The sequence below is a fragment of the Pelophylax lessonae genome (genome assembly GCF_965119305.1).
Source record: "Pelophylax lessonae genome assembly, chromosome: 2".
Taxonomy (NCBI): Eukaryota; Metazoa; Chordata; class Amphibia; order Anura; family Ranidae; genus Pelophylax; species Pelophylax lessonae.
In genome coordinates, this window is record NC_138769.1 from 150,265,730 (window position 1) to 150,291,760 (window position 26,031).

The 26,031-nt window shown below is 43.8% G+C and overlaps 2 protein-coding genes across 2 annotated transcripts in view; one reads left to right on the top strand and one right to left on the bottom strand.

The window, feature by feature from the left end:
* LOC309547999 (uncharacterized protein) overlaps positions 1-3,440 on the bottom strand; it is a gene marked incomplete at both ends in the record, with an annotated part of 48,968 nt that extends 45,528 nt beyond the window's left edge. The window contains one exon of the mRNA XM_082247984.1: positions 2,856-3,440. Coding sequence (XP_082104110.1) covers positions 2,856-3,440 — 585 coding nt within the window. The remainder of the gene's footprint in view (positions 1-2,855) is intronic.
* SH2B2 (SH2B adaptor protein 2) overlaps positions 1-26,031 on the top strand; it is a 173,836-nt gene that overhangs the window by 34,162 nt on the left and 113,643 nt on the right. The window lies entirely within an intron of this gene.

The window sequence follows — 26,031 nt, forward strand, 5'->3', positions numbered from 1 at the left end:
TTCGACAGCCGACTACGACTTTTCGGCTATATAATTTTTGTCGTCCGTCAAAACAACGTCCGATTTTCGTCTCATTAGTACAGATTTCGACAGAAAAAAATCTTAAGAGCAAGACTAGGCATGCCCACTGACAGTGGCTCTAGTCCCTCACCACTCTATCCAAAGCTAAAAAAAAAAAAACATCACCAAACCATCCTAAATTATAATGTAAGCATTGAAAAAGTAATATAAGCTAAATATGCACTGTACCAATATCTTACCATACAACACCAGCTATTTGAAATTTTATAACCAATAGAAGAAGAAGAAAAAAATGTTTCACACGTTTTGAATGCTCAGTCCAATTACTTATTTTTCTCAAAGTTCTACAAACAATTCCCAGTAATGACAATGTGAAAGAAGTTTGTTTAAAATCTTTGCAAATTTATAAAAAATAAAAAACCCAAAAAATCACATGTACGTAAGTATATACAGCCTTTGCGCAATACTTTGTTGAAGCACCTTTGGCACCAATTACAGCCTTATGTCTTTTTTGATTGTGATGCTACAAGCATGGCACACCTATTTTTGGGCAGTTTCTCCCATTCTTCATTGTAGGACCTCTCAAGCTCCATCATGATATGAAGCGTCGATGCACAGCCTTTTTCAAATCTCTCCAGAGATGTTCAATCGGAGTCAAGTCTGGGCACTGGCTGGGCCACTCAAGGACATTCACAGAGTTGTCCCGTAGCCACTCTTTTGTTATCTTGGCTGTGTGCTTAGGGTCAATGTCCTGTTGGGAGATGAACCTTCGCCCCAGTCAGAGGTCTAGAGCGCTCTGGAGCAGGTTTTCACCCAGGATATCTCGGTACGTTGCTGTATTCAACTTTCCCTCGATCCTGACTAGTCTCCCAGTTCCTGCCGTTGAAACAAAGCCCCACAGCATGATGCTGCCACCACCATGCTTCACTGTAGGGATGGTATTGGCCAGGTGATGAGCTGTGCCTGGTTTCCTCCAGACATTGCCATTCAGGCCAAAAAGTTCAATCTTTGTTTCACCAGACCAGAGAATTTTGTTTCTTATTATCTGAGAGTCCTTTGGGTGCCTTTTGGAAAACTCCAGGCGGGCAGTCATGTGCTTTTTACTAAGGAGTGGCTTCCATCTGGCCATTCTACCATATAGGTCTGATTGGTGGAGTGCTGCAGAGATGGTTGTTCTTCTGGAAGGTTCCCCCTCTCCACAGAGACATGCTGGAGCTCTGTCAGAGTTACCATTGGGTTCTTGGTCACTTCCTTGACTAAGGCTCTTCTCCCCCTATCGCTCAGTTTGGCCGGGCGGCCCGCTCTAGGAAGTGTCCTGGTGGTTCCAAACTTCTTCCATTTATGAATGATGGAGGCCACTGTGCTCATTGGGACCCTCAATGTTGCATACATTTTTCTGTACCCTTCCCCAGATCTGTGCTTTGATACAATCCTGTGTCTGAGGTCTATAGACAATTCCTTCGACTTTATGACTTGGTTTGTGCTCTGACATGCACTATTAACTGTAAGATCTTACATAAGCAGGTGTGCGCCTTTACAAATCATGTCCAATCAACTGAATTTACCACAGGTGGACTCTAATCAAGTTTTAGAAACATCTCAAGGTAGATCAGTGGAAACAGGATGCACCTGAGCTCAATTTTGAATGTCAAGGCAAAGGCTGTGAGTGCCGGTTCACACTGATGCGCTTGTACTGCGAATGCGTTGCGTTCTAAAAAGTCTCCAATCGCATGCACTTAAAAAATACATTGCATTCGTGACGGTCGTTCACATCTATGCGTTGCGATCTAGATGCGAATGTGATGTGATGAAAAAAAGGATCTTGTGCGAGTTTACAGTGCTGCGTTGCGAATTTAGTCTCCATAGACATCAATGTAAATCGCTCTGAACTCGCATGTACAGTTCAGATATGTGCGAATATGTGTATAGTTTGTCCCGACAGCTACACCCCCCTATTTCCTGTCCCGAGCCTGCATGTGACATCCACAAACATCTTCATCAACAAACATGGCACCCAAACGTGTTGGGATCGACAATGAGGAGCTGATCAGGCTTGTCCGTTCCAGGCCATATATATGGGACAGCCGTACTGCAGAGTACAAAAACAACGCTATGAAGAAAAGAGGATGGGAAGAAATTTGTGCAAGCCTGTTTGAGGACTGGAGTGGATTCACAACTCAAGAGCGCAAAAAGAAAGGTATGTGTATATATTCTCCTATGGGGGGGCCATGTTTTAAGGGGATCTATGTGAGGGGGCCAAGTTTTAAATGGGGATCTATGTGGGGGGGCCATGTTTTAAGGGGATCTATGGGGGGGGGCCAAGTTTTAAGGGGATCTATGTGGGGGGGCCAAGTTTTAAATGGGGATCTATGTGGGGGGGCCATGTTTTAAGGGGATCTATGTGGGGGGGCCAAGTTTTAAATGGGGATCTATGTGGGGGGGCCAAGTTTTAAATGGGGATCTATGTGGGGGGGCCAAGTTTTAAATGGGGATCTATGGGGGGGCCAAGTTTTAAATGGGGATCTATGGGGGGCCCTGTGGAAGACAATGCATGCTCAGTATGTAACCACAGACGAAAAGAAATGCATTACGCAATGTTGAACATTTGAACAATAGTTTATTTATTGAAACAAAGTACAGTAAAAATTAATTAATACTCTTTATTGTATGGAATCAAGCTGCCATGGCACTTGACCAGCAGGACTCATAAAGTAGTCAGTGAAATTCTCCCTGATGTTGGCCCCTCTGTAGTTTCCCCTGGTGTGGATCCACTCTGCGCCTTCCATATCATCCATCAGGGAGTCCTCGAAGAGGTATCCATCTCGCGATCTTACAAAGTTGTGGAGTACACAGGCAGCTTTGACGGCAATTATGGCGTTATCCGTGGTTAGAGTCAGTGGCGTGTGTAGAAAGCGCCACTTATTTGCCAGAATACCAAAACTGCACTCCACAACTCTGCGCGCTCTTGTGAGCCTGTAGTTAAACACTCTCTTTTCAACAGTCAGTGAGCGATTAGCATACGGGCGAAGCAGGTGTTCCGAAAGTGCAAAAGCCTCATCACCAACAAAAACAAATGGGAGGCTTTGCTGAGATGTTCCAGGCAGTGGTCTTTCATGTGGGAGGTCCAGGCTTTTTTCACGCAGCATTTTTCCAAAACTGGAGTGGGAAAAAATACTGGAGTCGGAACTGCTCCCATATGAACCAACATCTATGTAGATGAATGAGTAGTTTGCATCCGCCACTGCCAGCAAAACCAAAGAAAAATATTTTTTGTAATTGAAATATTTGGTGCCGCTACCAACTGGTCTCACAATCCTAATGTGCTTGCCATCTATAGCACCGACACAATTAGGGAAGTTGCAGCGTTGCCAAAAAAGATCAGCTACAGAGATCCACTCCTCTTTGGTTGGTTTTCTCATCACCACATCTCTTAGGACCTCCCAGATGGCAATACAGGTATCACGAACAATTGTGCTCACAGTGGATTTCCCCAATTTGAACTCGTAATGCAGGCTTGCAAAAGAATTACCAGTTCCAAGGTACCTGAAATAAAAAACAGAAAGTTATTATTAGTCATGTTTTTCTCTTACAGAATTACTAATACGAACAAGATGGCGTAGCCTCAAGGATACCCTGCAAAGGTACAAGAGACTAGAACGTGAGGCGAGAAGTGGATCCGGTGCCCCCCCTAAGCGTCCCTATGCCTTTGCCAGATGTCTGGATTTTCTGCTACCGGTTCTAGAAATGCGGAAGTAAGTTTATTGTCAAATTCTCTTTCACTATTAACCCATCCTTCCTTCCCCCTCCCTCTTCACCCCACCCCCAACCCCCTCACCTTCCAATCCCCACCTATCATTCAAATTATATATTGGAGCGGATGATGAAAAGTTGTTTCATGTTTGTCATTGCAGCACACAAGCAAGTTGGGAGGAGGTGGAGAATGTGCAGGAGGAAGGGGAGGAGGAGGAGCATGCAGCTCAAGTTGATGAGGAAGAAGGCGTCGCATTTGCATGTTCGAATAGTAGTTCAAATATTCCTAACGAGTCACAGAGTTGAGTCAGGATCCGCTCAAGAACCAGAACAGGAGTTTGAGGAAACTGACGTTTCCACGCCTTCCACCAGGCCTCAAAGTCGAGGCTCTACATCCCACAGGAGGAGAGTCAGCAGGGCAACTGCTGAGGCGGAAGACGAGCAGACAAAGCACTTAGTGGACATTATGTCAGGCATCAGCCAGCAACTAGATGCACATAAATGTCCTCACACATTATTTGCTCATAGCTTGGTGCCTCTTCTCAAAGAGGTCCCGTCTGAAAGGTATTTCGACATGAGAATGGCGGTACAAAACTGTATACATTCGTTCTCTGTACCACGACAGTTACCGCAAGACACTCCATGGTCCCCTCATTTCACACCCAGTCATTCTGCCATTCCAACAAACCCTTATCCGTCAAGTTTTGACCAATATCGGAGCATCCATGAGACCCCTAGATCCCAAATCCCATATCCTATTCCTTCCCCAATTCCCTCTGTAATCCCCCCCCACACTAGAACACCGGATGTCTCCACTTCTTCCCATTTCCCCCCCTCCAGCAGACCACCACCACCACCATCACAATCTAGTGCATTTTCCCCAAAAATACCTCCACCCTATCCACAATATAGGCCCCCAAGTGGACCGTCACATAGAACTCCATCCCCGCTTGTGCCATGGCTATATCCCAACACCGTGGATCATACACCCTCAGGCTCTTCAACACCACTTGATCTGGAGAGTTCACCAAATTTTTTGGATCTATAGTACACTTGCCACTGTATTGCCACGTTGACCTAAGTTGTCTTTTTTTACCTAATTTTTCTGGATTTTGTTCCTTTGTTCTTGTTACATGCAACAAAATAAAAAAAAAATAAAAACTTTTTTTGAAGTCAACTTTGCCATCATATCTGTCTGCATTCACTGTATTGCTAACTATGGAGAAAAAAAATACATGACTTTTCACAAAATATATCACACTTACCGTAATGTAACAAGCAATCTTTCAGCAGGCACAACACTGTTCCGGAAGGTGGTGTTCTGACGCTCCAAACGTGAAAAGAGCAGCCCAAGTAATTCGTCAAAACTAAAAAAAAACACAACACACGTAAGTGGCAAGCAAAAGGGGGGCGTGGGGAGCTTCAGGAATGATTCGGGGGTAGATATAGGTGAAAACAGAGAGAGAGGAAAAAGAGAGATGGGGAAAAAAGAGATATAGAGGGAAGCAGCAAAAAGAGAGAAGAAGAAGGAGAGACTCCCTCTCACATACTAACCTATTAACAGACATCCGAGTATAGTTGAAAAACTTCTCTTCATGTTGCCGGAGATCATGATAGAGGACATTGAACTGACCTCTCTCTTCCCTGTTTGAAATTATGGGATGAACCCAATACCTTCGTCTTCTCATCATCATCATCCTCATCCTTCTCCTCCTCCTGTCCTTATTGATCAAGACTGCAGCAGTGGCAGTAGCAACTGCTGCCATGACCAAAGGCAAATGAAACATAGTGGCAATACACCAAAATACAGCACACTCTCCACAACGTAATCTCCAAACAAAACCACAGCTCACACTCCACGGTGTACTCTCCTCATAAAGACCAGGAAGTCCACCGGAAGTTAACACCCATTTCATTTGGATTGGCTGGAGCAAAAATCGCACCTGAGCTAATTAACATGATTATACGCAATGCGATTCGCATTGCAATCGCGCTGTACTATGGAAAAACGCAAGGTAAACTCGCACCGCAAATTCGCATTACAATCGCAAGCGCATCAGTGTGAACCGGCACTGAATACTCATGTACATGGGATTTTTTCGTTTTTTATTTTTAAAAAATGTGCAAAGATTTCAAACAAATTCCTTTCATGTTGTTATTATGGGGTATTGTTTGTAGAATTTTGAGGAATATATTGAATGTAATCCATTTTGGAAAAAGGCTGTAACATAAACAAAATGTGGAAAAAGTAAAGTTTTTTTTTTTTTTTGGAAAAAGTAGTTACATCACAATCCACCCCTTTACTTTGTGCTGCTGCCAGGAAGAAGATCGGGTGGATCTGGGAAGAAAGTGCAGGGTCTGAAGGAGGACCAGAGAAGGGCTGGAGCCAGAGTCTACTGAATGCTGAGACCAGGGGAGGTGGAGGCAAGGTGGTGTTGCGGCTGCACAGAGAGTTTCAGGATCTGTAGGAGGTGTTTTGTCCTCCACTCTGCTGCAGACAGCTGAGAAGGGGAGGTGGGGAGAGACGAGCCTTTTTACATCTGCACAGAGAAGCTCAGGATCTGTCAAGGAATCTGTCCTCTCTGCTGCTGACTACTGAGACAAGGTAGGGGCAGAGACAAGGGGGGTGCCGCAGCTGCAGGAGAGGTGCGAGGGCCACATGAAATGGCCTGGGGGGCTGCATTCGGCCCATGGTTCTTGTGTTTGACACCTGTGCATTACATTCTTCCAAAGGTAGATTTCCCAATTAAATGTTGCGATTTTGGTATCCTGTACTGCAAGTCTAATTTCAGTTAGATTACTGTTCTGATCATGTAGTAGAGTAAGGCAATGTTTTACTACCAGTAAATATATTTCCAAAGCAAATACTATGGCAACAGATACATTTGGCAAACATTTTTTTTATGAAAACTAGAAATGATGTGTTAGCCATTGTTTGATGAATTTACTTCCTTCTAACCATCTGATCTGATTGTTACAATGTTTATCATTGTGAAAAAGAAAGAATTATTGAAAAAAGGAGCTTCTCTATTTTCTGTGAGAATCTGCTGACATTTTTTTTCACTTCCTTTAGGCACTTTCTTCGATATATGTGTTGTTGTAAATTGGCAGTAACCCCCAAAAAAACTAAAAATGTATTGCAGCTTTGCCAGGTAATGTGAGGGCTGCATTTTTTTTTTTTTTTGTTAGGCATTTTTACCTTTTTTTTACCTGGGGATCCAACCAGTAAGTCTGTTATGTTACAGCTACCTTTGACAGACAAAACTATCCAGCAAAAGTGGCAGTTAAAGTGATTGTAAAGATTGTTTTTAAAAAAAATAACAAACATGTTATACTTACCTGCTCTGTGCAAGAGTTTTGCACAGAGCAGCCCCGGTCCTCCTTTTTTTTTGGGTGCCCCAGTGGCGCTCCTGGCTCCTCCCCCTTCATTAGGTTCCCCCACGGAGAGCGGCTTTCCATGGGGGCACCCGTGTGAGCGACACGACATTGACACAGACAGCAGGACATAGCCCCGTCCCCCGCTTCTGTGTCACTGGATTTGATTGACAGCGCTGCTATCAATCCATCCATCGAGGACCCAAGACAGTGGCTGGAGCCGCTGGCCTCGTGCTCGTCGCTGGAACGTTCGGGTTCAGGTAAGAATAATGGGGGGTTTGGGGGACAGGTGCAATCAAGGCTTTTTACTTTAATGCATAGAATGCATTAAGGTGAAAAACCTTGAGACTTTACAACTCCTTAAAAGTGTTACTAAACCCAATACCTGCATTCACTATATCTTCTCTCCCACAGTACAAAGAACATGGAAATGCAATTATTTTTGTAAATATAAACAGATAAAAAACTTTTCTCATCAGCAGTATATAGCAGTCTTGTGACTTGTATCAGTTCCTAGTAAAGCTTGTAGGAGGAGTTTTCATTCTCCCCTGATCCTCTGTCTGGACATGTCTGGACAGTGCTGATTGGCCCTGTGCTGATCAAATGCACTCTCCCAAGAAAAAAAAAATCTCTCTAGCAATACACACCAAACTGAGCATTGGCTCTGTAAATATCAGGTTATTTTTTGGAGAAAGTGAAAGAAGAGGAGGATCAGAGAGACAGGATCAAACAGCCTTTATACACAATGCAAACAATTAACCCCTTAGGTTCCTCAAGCATGCTTTACTGCATATTCAGACTACTTTTACTGTTGTGGGTTTAGTAACACTTTAAGAACTTGTTTACTCTTGCAGTTGGAGGGGTAAAAATAGGCAGTTGAGTTGCATTTTTACCAGCATCCCCACACCCCTTCCCTGCTAAGCTTTAAAGGCAGTCAGATAGGGGTTTACACATGTCATGGCCGCAATGCTTTGCAGTTGCAATAAAAATGATAACCCTGTAGCTTTTGGCAGGCAGCAACGCTGACCAACGTGGCCCACTGAAGTGACTAGTCCCATGCCGCAGCTGCCCTACAACAATGTGTAATGCACACTATTTTAGCATGACTGTGCAGCATTTATCGGGTTAAACAGATGGTGAGAAGGTGATATATCTCCTCCTCACAGTCTGTGAAACACCTCTAAAAAGCTTTTCACAGGTGCAGCAATGTTAGCTGCATATCCAACGTAGCCTTAGAGGGCTAAGATAAACCATTTTACACTGACAGGAGGGCTTAGCTTGTCCAAAGATGCAGATCCACATCAATCATGGTTGGCCATAGTTTTTGACCTGGATCTGCTGGACATCATGTTTGTTGATGGATGTAAATCTTGGGATGAGGCCTGTGTGCTCAACAACATAGTGTCAATGTGAAAAGAGAAAACACTGCTCCAGGTTGGTCTACCTCAACTCCGCCGCTACCACACTATCCACGTGCCAGTCCAGCTTGCAGCTGACATGTAAAATGGAAGAAAAGTCCAAACTTTCTTAGAACTCGTTAATAACATCAAAAGCAGTACATAATACAAACAGCGGAGGAAATACAAGCGTTCTAATGCATTTCACCCCAAATTAGCGCTTAACCACTTCTGGACCGGAAGATTTTTTGCGATTCGGCACTGCGTTAATTTAACAGACAATTGTGCGGTCGTGCGACGCTGTACCCAAATAAAATGAATGTCCTTTTTTCCCACAAATAGAGGTTTCTTTTGGTGGTATTTGATCACTTGTGCGATTTTTATTTTTTGCTCTATAAACAAAAAAATTTGTGATAATTCTGAGAAAAAACAATATTTTTCACTTTCTGCTATATAACATCCCCCCCCCCCCAAAAAAAATTTAAGAATCAAATTTTTTCATAATTTTAGGCCAATTATTATGTTATTTAACAAAGTTTTTAATTTCTACTGGTTCCTTTAAGGCATCACTGAAATTGCTGCTCTCTGACAGAATTTTATAACTTTTTTTTTGCTTTTTTTTAACAGTTTACTCTCATTGAGATCTATGGGGTTTCGGTTTTGGCACATGAACTTTAGTGGTGTTCGCTTAACCTGTCTCAAACTGAAACCAGATATGTTTGGCTCATCACTAACAGGCATCTAGACTTGCTATTCAACATGAGCAGTTATTTTACTTTTATGTAAATTACATTAATCAATGTATGGTAATGTATTATAATATTATATATGCTGGAAGCCCATTTACTCATTACATTTGCAGGCTTTTTGCCTAATGTGACAGTCTCTTTTAATGGCTTGAGACATCTACAATGTACCTACTAGACCAGATATCACTTAATAGCGGACCGCGGACTGAGTTACTGTCCTACGTGGACCTCCGCGCTTTGCCCAGTTAGGGCGCAGAATGCACTGTGCATTTCAGGGTGTTCTTCGGGGGCGAACACCTGGCAAACACCCTGCAAATTCGGGTGTTCGACAAATGGCCCGAACAGGCAAATGTTCGGCCCAAACTCATGCTCAGGCCGAGCCATTCGCCCATCCCTACTAGACAGTAACCATGTGATCTAGGTTGCCTAGGCTTAAAGTGTAAGTTTAGCTTTTTGGAAAAGCGCACTATGCTGTCTCATATGGGTGTAGCAGCATTGAGTGATTAATCTACCAGCCATGGCTGCCTTTCTCTTTCAAAAATTAAGTCCACAATGACATTTAGAATAAGCTTCTTCAAATCCTTTGCAGCCAGCAATTGCTCCATCCTGAGTTTCTGTAAGGATGGAACAGTCATTGGGACCAACGCCTATTAGTGTAATGGAAGTGAGTTCCTTTCTTTTGAGCCACATGTGCGCAGTGTGTACTCTCCTTTCACCCATGATCTGCTCAGTGACCGCGTTGGGTGAGAGTACATGCTCTGCAGTCCAAAGAAACAGGACGGCTTTCCATTCCTGTGGCACAAGGGGGCGTTGGTACCGATGGCTGCTCCTTCCCTACACTAACTCAGGACAGAGCCATTGCTCGCTGCAGAGGAATTTAAGAATCTCCTTGTACATGAAAAAGGCTGGTGCACACAGATGCGGCTAAACATCTGGACACAGCAGCACCCTGTTTTAGAGCTAAATACCAGCGGAATGATTTGCTTTGGCCAATTTGTATGCAGCCAGAAACACCGTCCCTGAACTCAAACTCTCTGTGTCTAGGGCCGGTCAGAATGTCAACAGCAGTGGCACTGGCCATTAATTTGTGCAGGGTACAAATCTGGGTGTGCCACTGCTAGCTGCGGTTGTTCGCACAACTGGGTGTGCATGAGGATGAATCACAAATTCTGGTTGGCGGCTTCATGTGTGAATGGGCCCTTAGGTGTTACCTACGGTAACCAAAATGGAGATTGAAGCACCAAACCACTGCTAAGAAGTCCAGATACAACGCTATTCCAATTCTCGTCAGGCCTGCGTTTGTAATCACACTGGAAGAAACAACAATAAAGGTCCAGCGCATTTCTAGTCCATTCACATAATTTGTGTTTAATTAAGCCCTGAATAAAGAGGTGTTTTTGGACTCCTAAAATTAATTGGCTACTCTTTGGATTGTCCCCCCTGACTTTTATTGGAAAAAAAGTTTTATCTGGGCCTCTTAGCAGTGGTGTGGCTCTTTAGTTTTCCATTACATTTCAAGCCAAAGAGATCATGGAGATCCTCTAGGGCAGCCGTCACTAAATGGCGGCCCGCGGTCCAGGAGCGGCCCGCACGATGCTTCCGCCCGGACCCGTCAGGCCGCCACTGTAAGTAGTTATTAGTTTGCTGGGACCGCGGGTGTCATTACGTGTGTGCGCCCCGCCCCCTGCTTCTTTCTTTGGCTCCCTCCCAGCCAGCCGCGAGTTGGGGCGTGACGTCACGAGCGGGCCCTGCCCCCCTGCTCGTAACTGCGGCTCCTGACTCTCACACTCAGCCTAGAAGCGTGCTCGCCCTGCCTCTCTGATGTTCGCTGCTCCTGGCTCCCGCATTTTCTGCTCCCAAAGGTATGTGGGGCACATTTTTATAAAATGCAGACTGATGGGCATATTTTGTTAAGGGGCACACATTTGTGTCCATTAGAGTGCCCCATAAAATATGCCTATTAGAGTCCCCCCTAGCATAAAATGTGCCCATCAGCGTGCGCCTTATTTTATGTTAAGGGTCACGCTGATGGGCAAATTTTATGTTAAGGGGAACTCTAATGGGCATATTTTATGTTAAGGGGAACTCTAATGGGCATATTTTATGTTAAGGGGAACTCTAATGGGCATATTTTATGTTAAGGGGAACTCTAATGGGCATATTTTATGTTAAGAGCAACGCTGATGGACACGTTTTGTTTTGCCCATCAGCGTGACCCTTAACATAAAATGTTCCCATTAGAGTGCCCCTTAACATAAAATGTTCCCATTAGAGTGCCCCTTAACATATGGGGCACTCTAATGGGAACATTTTATGTTAAGGGGCACGCTGATGGGCAAAACAAAACGTGTCCATCAGCGTTGCTCTTAACATAAAATATGCCCATTAGAGTTCCCATTAACATAAAATATGCCCATTAGAGTTCCCCTTAACATAAAATATGCCCATTAGAGTTCCCCTTAACATAAAATATGCCCATCAGAATGCCGCCTAACATAAAATGTGCCCATCAAAGTGCCCCTAACATAAAATGTGCCCATCAGAATGCCCCCTAACATAAAATGTGCCCATCAAAGTGCCCCCTAACATAAAATGTGCCCATCAGCGTTCCCCTTATTTTATGTTAGGGTCACACTGATGGGCATATTTTATGTTAAGGGGCATGCTGATGGGCAAATTTTATGCTAAGGGTCACGCCGATGGGCGCATTTTATGCTAGGAGGCACGCTGATGAGCAAATTTTATGCTAAGGGTCACCCCGATGGGCAAATTTTATGCTAGGGGGCACGCTGATGGGCAAATTTTATGCTAAGGGTCACGCTGATGGGCACATTTTATGTTAGGGGGCACTCTGATGGGCACATTTTATGTTAAGGGGCACTTTAATGGACATATTTTATGTTAAGAGCAACACTGATGGACACGTTTTGTTTTGCCCATCAGTGTGCCCCCTAACAAAATGTGCCCATCAGAGTGCCCCCTAACATAAAATGTGCCCATCAGCGTGCCCCCTAACATAAAATGTGCCCATCAGAGTGCCCCCTAACATAAAATTTGCCCATCAGCGTGCTCCTTATTTTATGTTAAGGGGCACGCTGATGGACACATTTTATGTTAGGGGGCACTCAAATGGGCATATTTTATGTTAAGAGCAACGCTGATGGACACACTTTTGTTTTGCCCATCTTTCTGAGTCATAGCTCAGACTTCTGATTCGGACCTCGGCCCAAAGAAAATTTTAGCAACCGGACCTCCTTGAATTTTAATTCATTACCCCTGCTCTAGGGTGAAGAAACCACCTGCCCAGGAACAAAATTATTTACAATAATATTTTAAGATAGCAATACCAATAAGATAACCTGACGGGTCCAGCGCTATTTTTCCTCTTTCCTCAACTCATAGCAACCAGTCACTTCCTGTTTGCTGATAGTGGTCACTGAAACAGGAAGTTAGATTAATTTTTCAGGGATACCAAGGAGTGGGTTTCACTTGTGAAAAGTCCAGTCAAAACCTCATGCTTATACTTACCTATTGCCTGGACACTCTGGACTGGTCACCTGAGCTCCCCAGGGGCCAACATCAGTGAAGAGGAGAGATCACCAACAATGACTGCAATGCCTATACGGTAATTTCACTCATAGGCTTACTATGGGGCATCCATTGTCGGCTGTCCCTCCTCTACACTGAAGCTGGTGTTGGGACCCAAGCATGTGACTGGACTAGTACGGCCAGAAAATAGGTAATTATAGGCCTCTTTCCCCTACAGGGTAGGTAGTATATGGCTTAGAATGGGGGTGGGAGCAGGATTAAGGCTTGGGCTGGTCTTGTGCTTTAATTTGGCATTAAAATCGCAAAAACACATATGACAAAAAGTGGCCACTGGCCTTACAACACTAACCAATTATTTTGATAGAGTAAAAACATTCATAATTATATACAGAATAAACATACCTAAGTACTGCGTGGCTGAGCACACACACCCACGCAGATGAACTGAGCCCACAGTTGATGTTCAGGGCAAAATATTCTTGAACATTTTTGTTCAGCTTGAAAAATGTCTTTTTTTTTTTTTCAGTATGCATTAAGTGTTTCAAAAGCCTAAAATAGTTTTTCTTTCCTGTTTTATATTCCAACTACTTTTTTTAAAACATTTGTCTTCAAACCTTACGTAATAATGGTGTTTTTGCCTGGGTGCACACCGCCTGCATTATTTTATGCTTAAAACAGACTTTCAGTTCCACTTCTTTCTTGGCCGTTGGGTTAAAAAAAGAATCTTTGCCTTTTCTCAAGTCATGCATAACATATAAAGGCAATGATTGTTAAATCCTGTTATGTGGTCTTTACATATTAATCTTTAGAGCAGCCGTCACTAAATGGCGGCCCGCGGTCCAGGAGCGGCCCGCACGATGCTTCCGCCCGGACCCGTCAGGCCGCCACTGTAAGTAGTTATTAGTTTGCTGGGACCGCGGGTGTCATTACGTGTGTGCGCCCCGCCCCCTGCTTCTTTCTTCGGCTCCCTCCCAGCCAGCCGCGAGTTGGGGCGAGACGTCACGAGCGGGCCCCGCCCCCTGCTTCTTTCTTCGGCTCCCAGCCAGCCGCGAGTTGGGGCGTGACGTCACGAGCGGGCCCTGCCCCCCTGCTCGTAACTGCGGCTCCTGACTCTCACACTCAGCCTAGAAGCGTGCTCGCCCTGCCTCTCTGATGTTCGCTGCTCCTGGCTCCCGCATTTTCTGCTCCCAAAGGTATGTGGGGCACATTTTTATAAAATGCAGACTGATGGGCATATTTTGTTAAGGGGCACACATTTGTGTCCATTAGAGTGCCCCATAAAATATGCCTATTAGAGTCCCCCCTAGCATAAAATGTGCCCATCAGCGTGCGCCTTATTTTATGTTAAGGGTCACGCTGATGGGCAAATTTTATGTTAAGGGGAACTCTAATGGGCATATTTTATGTTAAGGGGAACTCTAATGGGCATATTTTATGTTAAGGGGAACTCTAATGGGCATATTTTATGTTAAGGGGAACTCTAATGGGCATATTTTATGTTAAGAGCAACGCTGATGGACACGTTTTGTTTTGCCCATCAGCGTGACCCTTAACATAAAATGTTCCCATTAGAGTGCCCCTTAACATAAAATGTTCCCATTAGAGTGCCCCTTAACATATGGGGCACTCTAATGGGAACATTTTATGTTAAGGGGCACGCTGATGGGCAAAACAAAACGTGTCCATCAGCGTTGCTCTTAACATAAAATATGCCCATTAGAGTTCCCCTTAACATAAAATATGCCCATTAGAGTTCCCCTTAACATAAAATATGCCCATTAGAGTTCCCCTTAACATAAAATATGCCCATCAGAATGCCGCCTAACATAAAATGTGCCCATCAAAGTGCCCCTAACATAAAATGTGCCCATCAGAATGCCCCCTAACATAAAATGTGCCCATCAAAGTGCCCCCTAACATAAAATGTGCCCATCAGCGTTCCCCTTATTTTATGTTAGGGTCACACTGATGGGCATATTTTATGTTAAGGGGCATGCTGATGGGCAAATTTTATGCTAAGGGTCACGCCGATGGGCGCATTTTATGCTAGGAGGCACGCTGATGAGCAAATTTTATGCTAAGGGTCACCCCGATGGGCAAATTTTATGCTAGGGGGCACGCTGATGGGCAAATTTTATGCTAAGGGTCACGCTGATGGGCACATTTTATGTTAGGGGGCACTCTGATGGGCACATTTTATGTTAAGGGGCACTTTAATGGACATATTTTATGTTAAGAGCAACACTGATGGACACGTTTTGTTTTGCCCATCAGTGTGCCCCCTAACAAAATGTGCCCATCAGAGTGCCCCCTAACATAAAATGTGCCCATCAGCGTGCCCCCTAACATAAAATGTGCCCATCAGAGTGCCCCCTAACATAAAATGTGCCCATCAGCGTGCTCCTTATTTTATGTTAAGGGGCACGCTGATGGACACATTTTATGTTAGGGGGCACTCAAATGGGCATATTTTATGTTAAGAGCAACGCTGATGGACACGCTTTTGTTTTGCCCATCTTTCTGAGTCATAGCTCAGACTTCTGATTCGGACCTCGGCCCAAAGAAAATTTTAGCAACCGGACCTCCTTGAATTTTAATTCATTACCCCTGCTTTAGAGTATATGTAAACTCTAACAATGAATTTTGCTCATTTGCTCCCAATGGGTCTCTTAAAGTGGTTGTAAATCTTCGATTTAAAAAAAAATATATATATATATAAAAAACATTGGTTTTGTCAATTGGGGTTTTGTTCTCGCCATTACACATTTGCTTGCATTAATTGTTTTTAATATTCAATTATTGTTGTGATTTTTGTATTCATATTTTCTATTTATCTAATAAATTAATATTTTATATATATATATGATTTACGATTTACTACTGTGCCTAAAAAATCCCACCCCCAGGGGAATTTTTTTTTGCCTACATATTTAGGGATGCGGCACACTCTATAAGAGACCTCCCGCGGGAACATACCACACTATCTGTGCAATGGTTTTACACAGAGCAGCCCCAATCCTCTTCTAGGTTCCCCTGCCGGTGCTCCATGCCCCTCTTCTATCGGGTGCCCACATGGAAAGCCACTTTTCCTGGGGGCACCCATGTGTGCTCGCTCTCGAGTTCCACTGCTGCGTCAATTGACACAGAGAGTTTGACTCGGCCTCGGCCCCTGCTCCCATATCGCTGGATTTGATTGACTGCAGTGGGAGCCAATGGCTCCTGCTGCTATACATCTGTCCAATAAGGAGAGAGACAGTGGTTTGAGCAGCTGCGCTCGTGCATATCGCTGGATTGGATCTGGCTCAGGTAAGAAAAGGGGAGGATCTGGGGGGGGGGAGCTGTAGCATGGGAGGTTTTTCACCTTAAAGCAGAGTTCCACTTCCTCCCCTCCCCCTCCGGTTCCTCATTTGGCACCTTTCAGTCCCCCCCCCTGCTTTTTCCTCCGCCGCTGGGCCAATTACAAAGCGCAGCGCGCTTTGGCATTCGCAGTAGGGAACCAGCAGTGAAGCTGGAAGGCTTCACTGCCGGGTTCTCTTACTCTGGATGGCGGCGGCACCCGAGAGCCGATACGTAAATCGGCTTTGGGTGCTGACATCGCGGGCTCCCTGGACAGGTAAGTTCTACTATTTAAAAGTCAGCAGCTACAGTATTTGTAGCTGCTGACTTTTAATTTTTTATGGACTTTTTAATTTTTATGGAACTCCGCTTTAAGGCATAGAATGCATTAAAGCGAACTTTACCCATAACAACTTGCTTCTTTCTGGAGGCTGCCATCTTAAGCTCAGAGCCCCCAAACAGTAGTAAATCATAAAGTGGAACTAAACCCATTGGTTTCGGAAAACAGGTACATTTCTGGAATGCTGGCATTGCTAACTGTTACATTGGCTTGTGTTCTCAACCAAACAGTCAAACCATCACATGGCTGGTGTTATAACTGATCATATGTGCAGCACCATGGCAGTAGCAGTTTAAACAAAACTAGCTTCCTTGGCTGTAAAGGATGGGAGGGTTTAAATCTTGCTTTAAGGGCTATAAGCAGATTGTTCTCTACAAACTCAGCAGTGCCTAAAAATGACTAAAGGGTAACTCCACTTTTGTGGGGGAAAAATCAGCAAATAAAGAAAAAACAATATATCAATATAGAATATACAATTGTGACACAAATCATATTGTAATTGAATGTTATTAAAAATGACCTTTCCTTTTTATTCTGCAGCTGTTGTATTTTTCTGAAAATGCAATGCATTATGGCTACCTGGAGCTGTTCTGTATACAGAATGTGTACTGAACACACCCCAGAATCATAATTTCCTGCTTGTGTGATTGGCTCACCAATTTCCCCAGAAGTCTGCCTAAGATACAAGTCAGATTTCTTGCATCCCCTGCAACAAAAATGTAATTTTTGGTGAGATACTCCCAATAGGAACACGTCTAAAGGTATGCAGGCCCAGCAGATTTCCTCATTAGAGCCCTGCAGCTGCCACAGCTGATAGATAATTATGAAACTACTCCCATTAGACCTTATAAAGTATACAGGCAGAAAGGTGATCTGGCTATGTAAACAAGGCAGATTGCCGTTCTGTCAGTAGAGAAGACATTGATCCTGTGTGTCTGCAAAGCAGGAACAAAGATCAATGCCTTCCCCTAGTCAAAGCACCTCCCACTCAGTGAGAAAGCCCCGGCCTAGGAACATGGTTTACCCTTTGATGTTAACCCCTTCCCAGCCAGTGTCATTAGTACAGTGACAGTGCAAATTTTTTAGCACTGATCACTGTGTTAGTGTCACTGCTCACCAGAAAGTGTCAGTTAGTGTCCGATTTGTTTGCTGCAATATCGCAGTCCCGCTATGAATCGCTGATAGCCTCTATTACTGAAAAGGTATCAAAGATCCAAATCGGACAATTTCTTAATATGTAACTGAAGCGCGGAAGGAGCATCAGCAATTGTACCTGTTACGTTGCTCGTCACTATGCCCATCCTGTCTGCCCTCCTCCTTCATTCTTAGAAACTGTAATATTGGTTCCCACAATGAAAAGTGTCCTATGAATGGAGTACGGGTGGGTGGGTAGGTGAATGAAAGATCTGCCCCCTCTATATGCTTATAGCTGTTTGTATCAACTTCTGCAGCACCAGAAGATTAGGGGATTTATGCAAGGGACAGACACCTGAAGATTTCAATTAAGAGACGCTTCAAGAGAGATCAGAGTGACAAGGAGATGATCGCATGAGTGTGCTGCTTCTCCTTTCACTGTCAAGTCACAGACCGGGAAAGGAAAAACCTAGTTGAGTTCTTTATTTGCAGGAAAGAAAAATAGGATCTCCTGCCCTGCAAGACAGATGCTGAGTGTCACAGATGAAATGTAAATTTCATTACTAAATAGAAAATACTCTACAACAGGGGTGCTCAACCTATGGGCCTCATTCCCTGCTAAACAGCTTCTGGGCATGCCCAGAAGCTGTAGAGGGATGACGCGCCCGCACCGGAAGTGACGAGCGGGGCTGGTGCAGGCGCATTCTGGGAGAAGAGGACACGGAAGAGGACGCAGAAGAGGATGCGCTGGCTTCAGCTGCCCACACCTGAGATGGCAGCGCTGGAGAAGGTATTTGCAAGGTAAATGCGACCCGGGACAGTACAGAGGCTATCCATTGTGGAATGTACTAGCCCTGACTGGGGGTATTTTTAGCTAAATTTCACCCCCGAGGCCGGAACTCCGCTTTAAAGTGTTACTAAACCCACAGCAGTAAAATCAGTCTGTATATGCAGTAAAGCATGCTTGTTATACTCACTGTGGAACCTAAGGGGTTAATCCCTTGCATTGTGTATAAAGGCTGTTTGATCCTGTCTCTCTGATCCTCCTCTTCATTCACTGTCTCCAAAAAAAAACGTATATTTACAGAGCCAGGGGACGGGCTGCACATGCTTAGTGTGGTGTGTATTGCTAGATAGTTTTTTATTTTTTGGGAGAGTGCATGTGATCAGCACAGGGCCAATCAGCACTGTCCAGGCATGTCCAGACAGAGGATAAGGGGAGAATGAAAACTCCTCCCACCAGCTTTACTAGGAACTGATACAAGTCATAAGACTGCTATATACTGCTAATGAGAAAAGGTATTTAGCAGTTTATATTTACTAAAATAATTATATTTGCATGTTCTGCGTACTGTTGGAGACCAGATATAGTGAATGCAGGTTCTGCGTTTAAAGGGTGACATAAAAAATGCAGTCCAGGGTTCGTCCTTACATCGTAATAAATTAGCAAAAAAAAAAAAAAAATGGCAGGCCAAAATATGTTAAGGGATTCAACAATCTAAGCTCACATTTCTAAATTTTCTAGAGATTTAGATATTGTATGTTTAAAATTCCATTGAAGCTACATTTGGAGTGCTGGGTGGAACAAATCATTAAATCACTTCTAAACTAATGTTGATGTACACTCTATCTTAAGAATAGTAGCCATCTTTCTTTGTATAAATACAAGTTATGAGTCATGGGCTTTAAATAATAGCAGCTTTGTCCCCGATTCCAAGTGTTTAAAAATATCTCTAGAGATTTATTACTGAAACACATATGATTCTTAAGATAGCCTGTCCTATACTGTTACCCTGAGATGTACATCTCGCAGCAGGAATTCGCATATTTAGTTTACGTTATCACTTAGCTATGCAATATTATTAAAATGTATACATGGAGAAATAAGTTATCCAAACTGGATTAGCTTTATATAAACAAATAAAATAAACATAGATAAAAAAAAACTCTGTAATACTTACCTGTTCTGCACGTGATGCTGTTTCAGGTTGTGGTCATGTGACCATATGCCTAGGCATTGATTATGTGATCTCAGCTAAGGAGGCTTAGTGAAATAAGGCTAGGCTGACTTCACAGGGGCAGCAAACTAGCAATAAAAGCAGGTGCTTGATCTGCACTTTACTGTCTCCCAACCGCCCATCTACAAAATAACATAGTGGCTGCCAGGGTCCTTACACATTGCTGTCACCCACTTTGCGGTGCAGCAAACCTAACTCTGCTGAAGGGGGAAAATGCCAGCTTTTCGACACGTGCTGCTGGAAAGGTAAGCATATTCCCTATTGTTTTACTTGAGGTCTTTTACTTGAGTAAAAGTGATCCTGTGGGGCTAGATGCCCTTTAACCATCTGATGTCCAAATTGCTTTTCAGAGGGTAAGTAAATGTGATAAAAGAGAGTGAGAAAGGGCAGAAGAGGCTGATCAGAGACTCTACCTCGACACTGATTCACCCCTTCAGCTAAAATCAAGTGATCAATGTGCCAAAATCAGGGATTGTTAGGGATCGACCAATATCATTTTTTTCAGGGCCAATACTGATTTTCCGGCCCCCCTTCAGGCCGATAGCCGATATTAGGTGCCGATATTCTGCACATATAAAGTTTTTATTTTTGCACTTTCCTTTTAATTTATTTATTTTTTGATCACTTTTATTGCTATCACAAGGAATGTAAACATCCCTTGTGACAGTAATAGACAGTGACAGGTACTCTTTATGGAGGGATCTGGACAGGTACTCTTTATGGAGGGATACTGTAATTTTTTTAAAATCTGGCACCTTTAAGGCTCCAGTAACTGGAAGTGATGTCATGACATTGCTTCCGGGTTACTACATCAGAGACCCGATTAAAGCAAATTCTGGCTTTGTTTGGGGTTTTCGGCCAGCAGGCGTACCAGTTGGTTGCTAGGGCCTCCTGGTGGGATGGGAGACCCAGGCGGAGCAGCGACGGGAGGGGGGGCGGGCGTCCCCTCCCGCTCCTTGTAATAATTGTAACAACCGAGTAGCCGATTAGTCGGTTGTTATTATAAGAAAGCCGACCATCGGTTCTAAAAAATGGTACCGGGGTGATGTCCGTAGCTGCAGGCATCACTCCGGTACAACCATTTGAAGTAATACCCGCCAAATCGGCAAGTTTGTGTCCGATACCGATACTTCAAAAAAAGTGAGTACCGGTCCACAATAATCAGCCCCACTGATAATAGGTCGATCCCTAGTATTTATTGTTATTAAATGGGCAATGCATGGGGAAGATGTGATTACTAAGTAATGAATAATCCGATCCTCAAACAAGTTTCTGATTGGCCAAAGCACACAGCCTAAGATGGTTATAATGATTAGCACGGCTATCTCTGTTTATCTCCATTAAACCCAAATTCACACTGATGGAGTGAGAATTGGGTGTGAATTTAACACACACAGTGCTAATTCGCATAGTGACTCTTTCACAATGTAAATCCTGCTTAGCATGTGCGGTTTCCATGCAAATTTAGTGCAAATCCTTGGGGAGAGGTCACTGCTGTGATTTTATTTTCTGTAAAATCTAGGGGAAAAAAACGAATTTGTGAACATTGGACTGCAAATTTAATCCAGTTACATAGAAGTCTATGGAGCTGAAATTTGCCCCACACCACATTAAACTCGCTAAGGACCCATTTTTAAAACCGGATCAAATTCAGTGAACAGCCTTCATTGAAAATAATTATTTTTTTACATGACATCTATGCGTCTCGGAACACATCTGATCGGCATAGAATTTGCATAAGTGTGAATTGGGGTTTAGATGTGCAAATGACTGGACTAACATTTCCAAAACACTGATTGCTAACCAACTGCAGTCTGATGATATACTTGGTCTCTCTCCATAAAGATGGAGACTTTTGCACAATCATAATTGTATAGTACAATTCATCTCTACCAGTATGTGGCAATCTTTAGACATTCAGGGCGAACAAAAATAAACCTAAGGTTTTTTTTTTTAAGTCTCTTTCCATTTTGACCTTATGCACATGGAGTTTTAAAAAATCTGCTTATACAGGCATTCAGCTTTTTTTATGCCTGTAAGGCCCCTTTGACACTGGCGGAGTCCACCTGCGGTTTGGCCCACTCTGCAGGGGATCTCTCTGCTGATCCCCACTGAGCAGGCGGATGACAGGTCCGTGTCCGCTCCACTGATACAAAGTGGAAAGGGAAGCAGCCTGCATTTTTTAATGGGCTGTCCGTTTGTCATCTGATCCGCCAGTCGGATGGGGAACAGATCCCTATCTCTCTGTTTTTAGTGGACCTGATCGGATCGAATCGGAAGTTGGCGGGTGTCAACGGTCACTCATCTGTTGACATCTGTCACTCCATAGAGAGCAATGGGAAAACTGATCCAACAGTTCAGTCAGTGTGAAAGGAGCCTATAAGATCCTATGTTCCTGGTCATGCACACACATAGGCATTTATAGAAGTATTTGAAGAGCAGTGTTTACAGACAGAAAAAAACGCCAAAGGTGCATTCTGTGAGGAGCTTTTGAGCAGAAAAGTTGTGGGTATGTGTGTAAATGCTGCTTATTTTCACAAGCCTGTGTGCATGAGCCCTTAACCTTAGGTACACGCTGCTGTGATCCAATTGTGATCCAATTTTTAGCACCATTATGTAGTGCAACTTGCATGCAACACGGATGTGCTTTGCACATTCTTTGGGGCCAAAATCGTGCTGGAATCGCACCAAAGTAGAACAGGCAGCTTTTTCAAAATAGCTCTGTGCTGAGCTGAATTGATGTGAACGGGGACCATTGAAAACAATGTGATTTCCATTGTCATGTGATTCTGTGCAATTCAAGTTGTATCTGAAATCGCACTAATGTGAATGGGGCCTAAGCCTCTCTTTAATCGCCCCCTTCCTTGTATTAATCCTTGTGCTTTTATATAAGGCCATCCATAGACAGACAACTTGCCTTTTGTAACGATATTATTTTGCCCATCCTCAAACTGATCACACTTCACAAAATAGGGCAGCAGTAGAATAGCAGTGCACTTATAATTGTGCTGGGGAAAATCAGCTAATACATAGCAACTTTAGGCATACCTGGTGGCTTGTGAATTCTACACTTCCAGTATTAATCATTCATGGGGCCCATCATTCTTCACAGTGACCTGTTCCTCTAATGCAAACAGAAAATATGTTTTTTCTCCTTTCCCCCTTGAAACCTGTTTATTCCTTTTATTTTTTAGCTCATCAAAAGTGTAAATTTGTTCTGTATGTTAACTTCTTTATAAAATGTTTGAAAATTTGAACAGTTCAGAATATCTATTGCAACATATTGCTGCAATTCTAAAGGGGTTGTAAAGGCAGAAGGTTTTTTTATCGTATAAGATAAAAAAAACCTTCTTTGTGCAGCAGCCTCCCTCAGCCACCCTAATACTTACCTGAACTCGATCTTCCTCCAGCGATGTGCACAAGAGCCTTCGCTGTCTGGGACTCTCCCTTCTGATTGGTTGAGACACAGCAGCGGTGCCATTGGCTCCCACTGCTGTCGATCAAAGCCAGTTAGCCAATCAGGAGAGAGAGAGGGCGGGGCCGAACCGCAGCTCTTTGTCTGAAAAGACACAGGAAGCTGTGGCTCGACTTGGGTGCCCCCGTGGAAAGCTGCTTGCTCTGGAGGCAATCGACAGAAGGAAGGGGCCGGCCCGGGAGCACCGGTGTGGGACCCGAGAAGAGGAGGATCCAGGCTGCTCTGTGCAAATCCACTTTACAGAGCAGGTAAATATAACATGTGTGTTTTAAAGAAAAAAAAAAACAAGACTTTACAATCACTTTAAAACCAGAGCCAGTTGCTAAATATGTATTGTATATACATTTTTAAATATTCTTTATAATTGCTATGATTATCTTCACAGGGTTGCAGTACTTTTTTTATTTGGTAAATATAGTCTACAGTGGACCTAATTTGGCACTTTGTAGGATCATACTTGTTTTTTTTTTTTTTTTTTTATTTATTTATGGATCAAAAATTTGTATTGAAAAATGCAAAATGCACCTGGAATATGCATCAACTGCAACCTGCATAGGTGTAAACCAGGTCTAAAGGGCTCTGTCCTTAAAATAGGAAATAAAACTGCTGTAGGTAGAATGTTAGGGCATCTGCATATATCTGCAGCTTTCCAACCCCTCCCATCATACCCTGATCCTGATCTGCTGACAGAAAATCTCTAAAATTTCAAGGGGGCCGTTGAAGCTAAGCCCCACACCCACATATTAATGTTGGTCCAATACTATAGAAAGCACTTGACGTAAAAGTATGGGAAGATACTAAATAACTAGAATCCTCATCAAATACAGTACTAGGGTTCAGTGAAAACTGCACAGTACACTCCTATAGAAAAAAATGCCAAAACATAGTGAACCAGCTCTACTGTGAAACATAAATCTATGTTGATACATGAATGACGAAACAGATAATATCAATATAGTGAATATTATGTGTCCATCATAGTGACAAACTGTTCAAACAGTCCAAGCAAGGTCTGGTATATAAAATAAAAATATATAAAAAAGAATAATTAAAAAACATAATTAAAAGATAAAACGTATTTTTTTATTTTAAATACACATATTTTCATTTATATATGAAAAGATGAGGATTCTAATTATTTAGCATCTTCATATAGTTTTACATTTTGTGTTGGCTTTTTTTTTTTCTGTATAGTAGCTGGTTTTTGTGTTTCACTGCATAGGTACAGAAATTTTGTTTCTCTATCGCTCATTGACAGACGTAGTCTTCTTGATTCTCAAGAGCTGGGTTATGTTGTCTCCGCAGGAGTAGGACTAGGCAGAAAGACAAAACGTTCTGGCTCCACCTTAGGGGCAGTCCCTGAGGGTATATCCTCCCTCTCTCTGCTACAGGGAATCAGTTTTTTTCTGTCTAGTCAGGAGTAAGGACCTAAGTTCCTTGCTGGGATCTTTTGGTCCTGGCAAGACTTTTTTTCTTTAAGAAAAAGACATTTTTTAGGTAGTTTTCTCCAGTGTTTTTTCCTGTGAGATCTTCAAGCAAAAATGCCGGACTGGGCGACACTTGTGGTCACCCCAGCCGGCCTACGAGCGCGCGCAGACCATGGCATTGCGCTTGGTCGGCCGCGACATATTCAAGTAAGTATGCGGGGCCGGGCGACGGGCTGGATGTTGAGATCCAGTGGTCACCCCGGTTTCTGCCTACGAGCGCGTGCAGACCAGTGCGCTGGGTCGGCCGCGACGGAGTCCCAGTAAAGGGACTGACTTTGCGAGTTAAAAGTCTCGCTTGGACGCCAGGTACCAGAGAGTCGAGGCGTCCACAAACCCCCACCCCGGTGGAGAGGGTATTGTGAAGAGAGGGTGCCTGTCGGTTCGGTATGGTGAGTAAACGTTCCCTTTTTTCCTCATTATGAGGCAGTATATATTATGGGCCCCTCCATATATGGTCAGTATATATCTGATACTTACAAGTCCCCCTTGTAATACAGCATGTGTTTGTGGGAAGTGGACTTGGTTCAAGAGCTAACACTCTACCCAGCAGACTGTAACATTACAGCAGACATAGGAGGTATAATCCTACCTTATGTGCAGTGTATCTCTGTAGATCCATATGTCACCTCGTAGCAGAGTGCAGGTGGATGTGCTGGGAAGACGATATCGGCGGTCCGCCGCCATTTTGCTGTAGACCGAATGCATGTATGTCCTCAGGTCACGCCGGCCGCCATGTTTTTGGAGTCTTATGTCTCTTCTATGGGGGCGGCCATGTTTTGTGAGCCCAGCTACCTCGTGGAGGGCTGGGAACGCCGGAAGGCGTACACAGGGGGCGGAGCCACGCCTTCTGCCCGGGAAAAAGCAAACAGTTCCAGTCTGTGTAAGACAGACGCTGACTGCAGTTTGTTGGAAACTGCACTGCATCGGTTGGTGAGCCTTGGGGGTCCCTCTCTCTCTCTCTCTCCGGGATCGAGAAGCAGGTACTCTGAGGGGCGCTATTGCGCTAGGGGGAGACACACAAAAAAAAAAAAAAAAAAAAAGTTTTTTTGTTTTGCTGGCAAAGGTGTCCTGTATTAACATGGACCCTGCCACTCATGTATCTCCTCCGGATCCCCTCGAGGGGTCTGCGGGATCCTCCAGCACCCCATTGACAATTGAATCTTTGTCAGCTATTATGGAAACTTTTGTGTCCCGGGTGGAAGTGGCTTGTCAGGGACAGGGCGCAAGAAAGCGACCCCCGCCTAACCCCTTATTATCTGAAACCTCGGATTCAGACTCTGAGCCTATTTCTGCAGTTGCAGGTACTTCATCTGGTATTGGTGTCTCGGGTCCTGTCTCTTCAGACAGTGAGGAGGATGTTTCGGCATCCGCCATAGCCCGAGAGGAAGCGTTGGTAAACG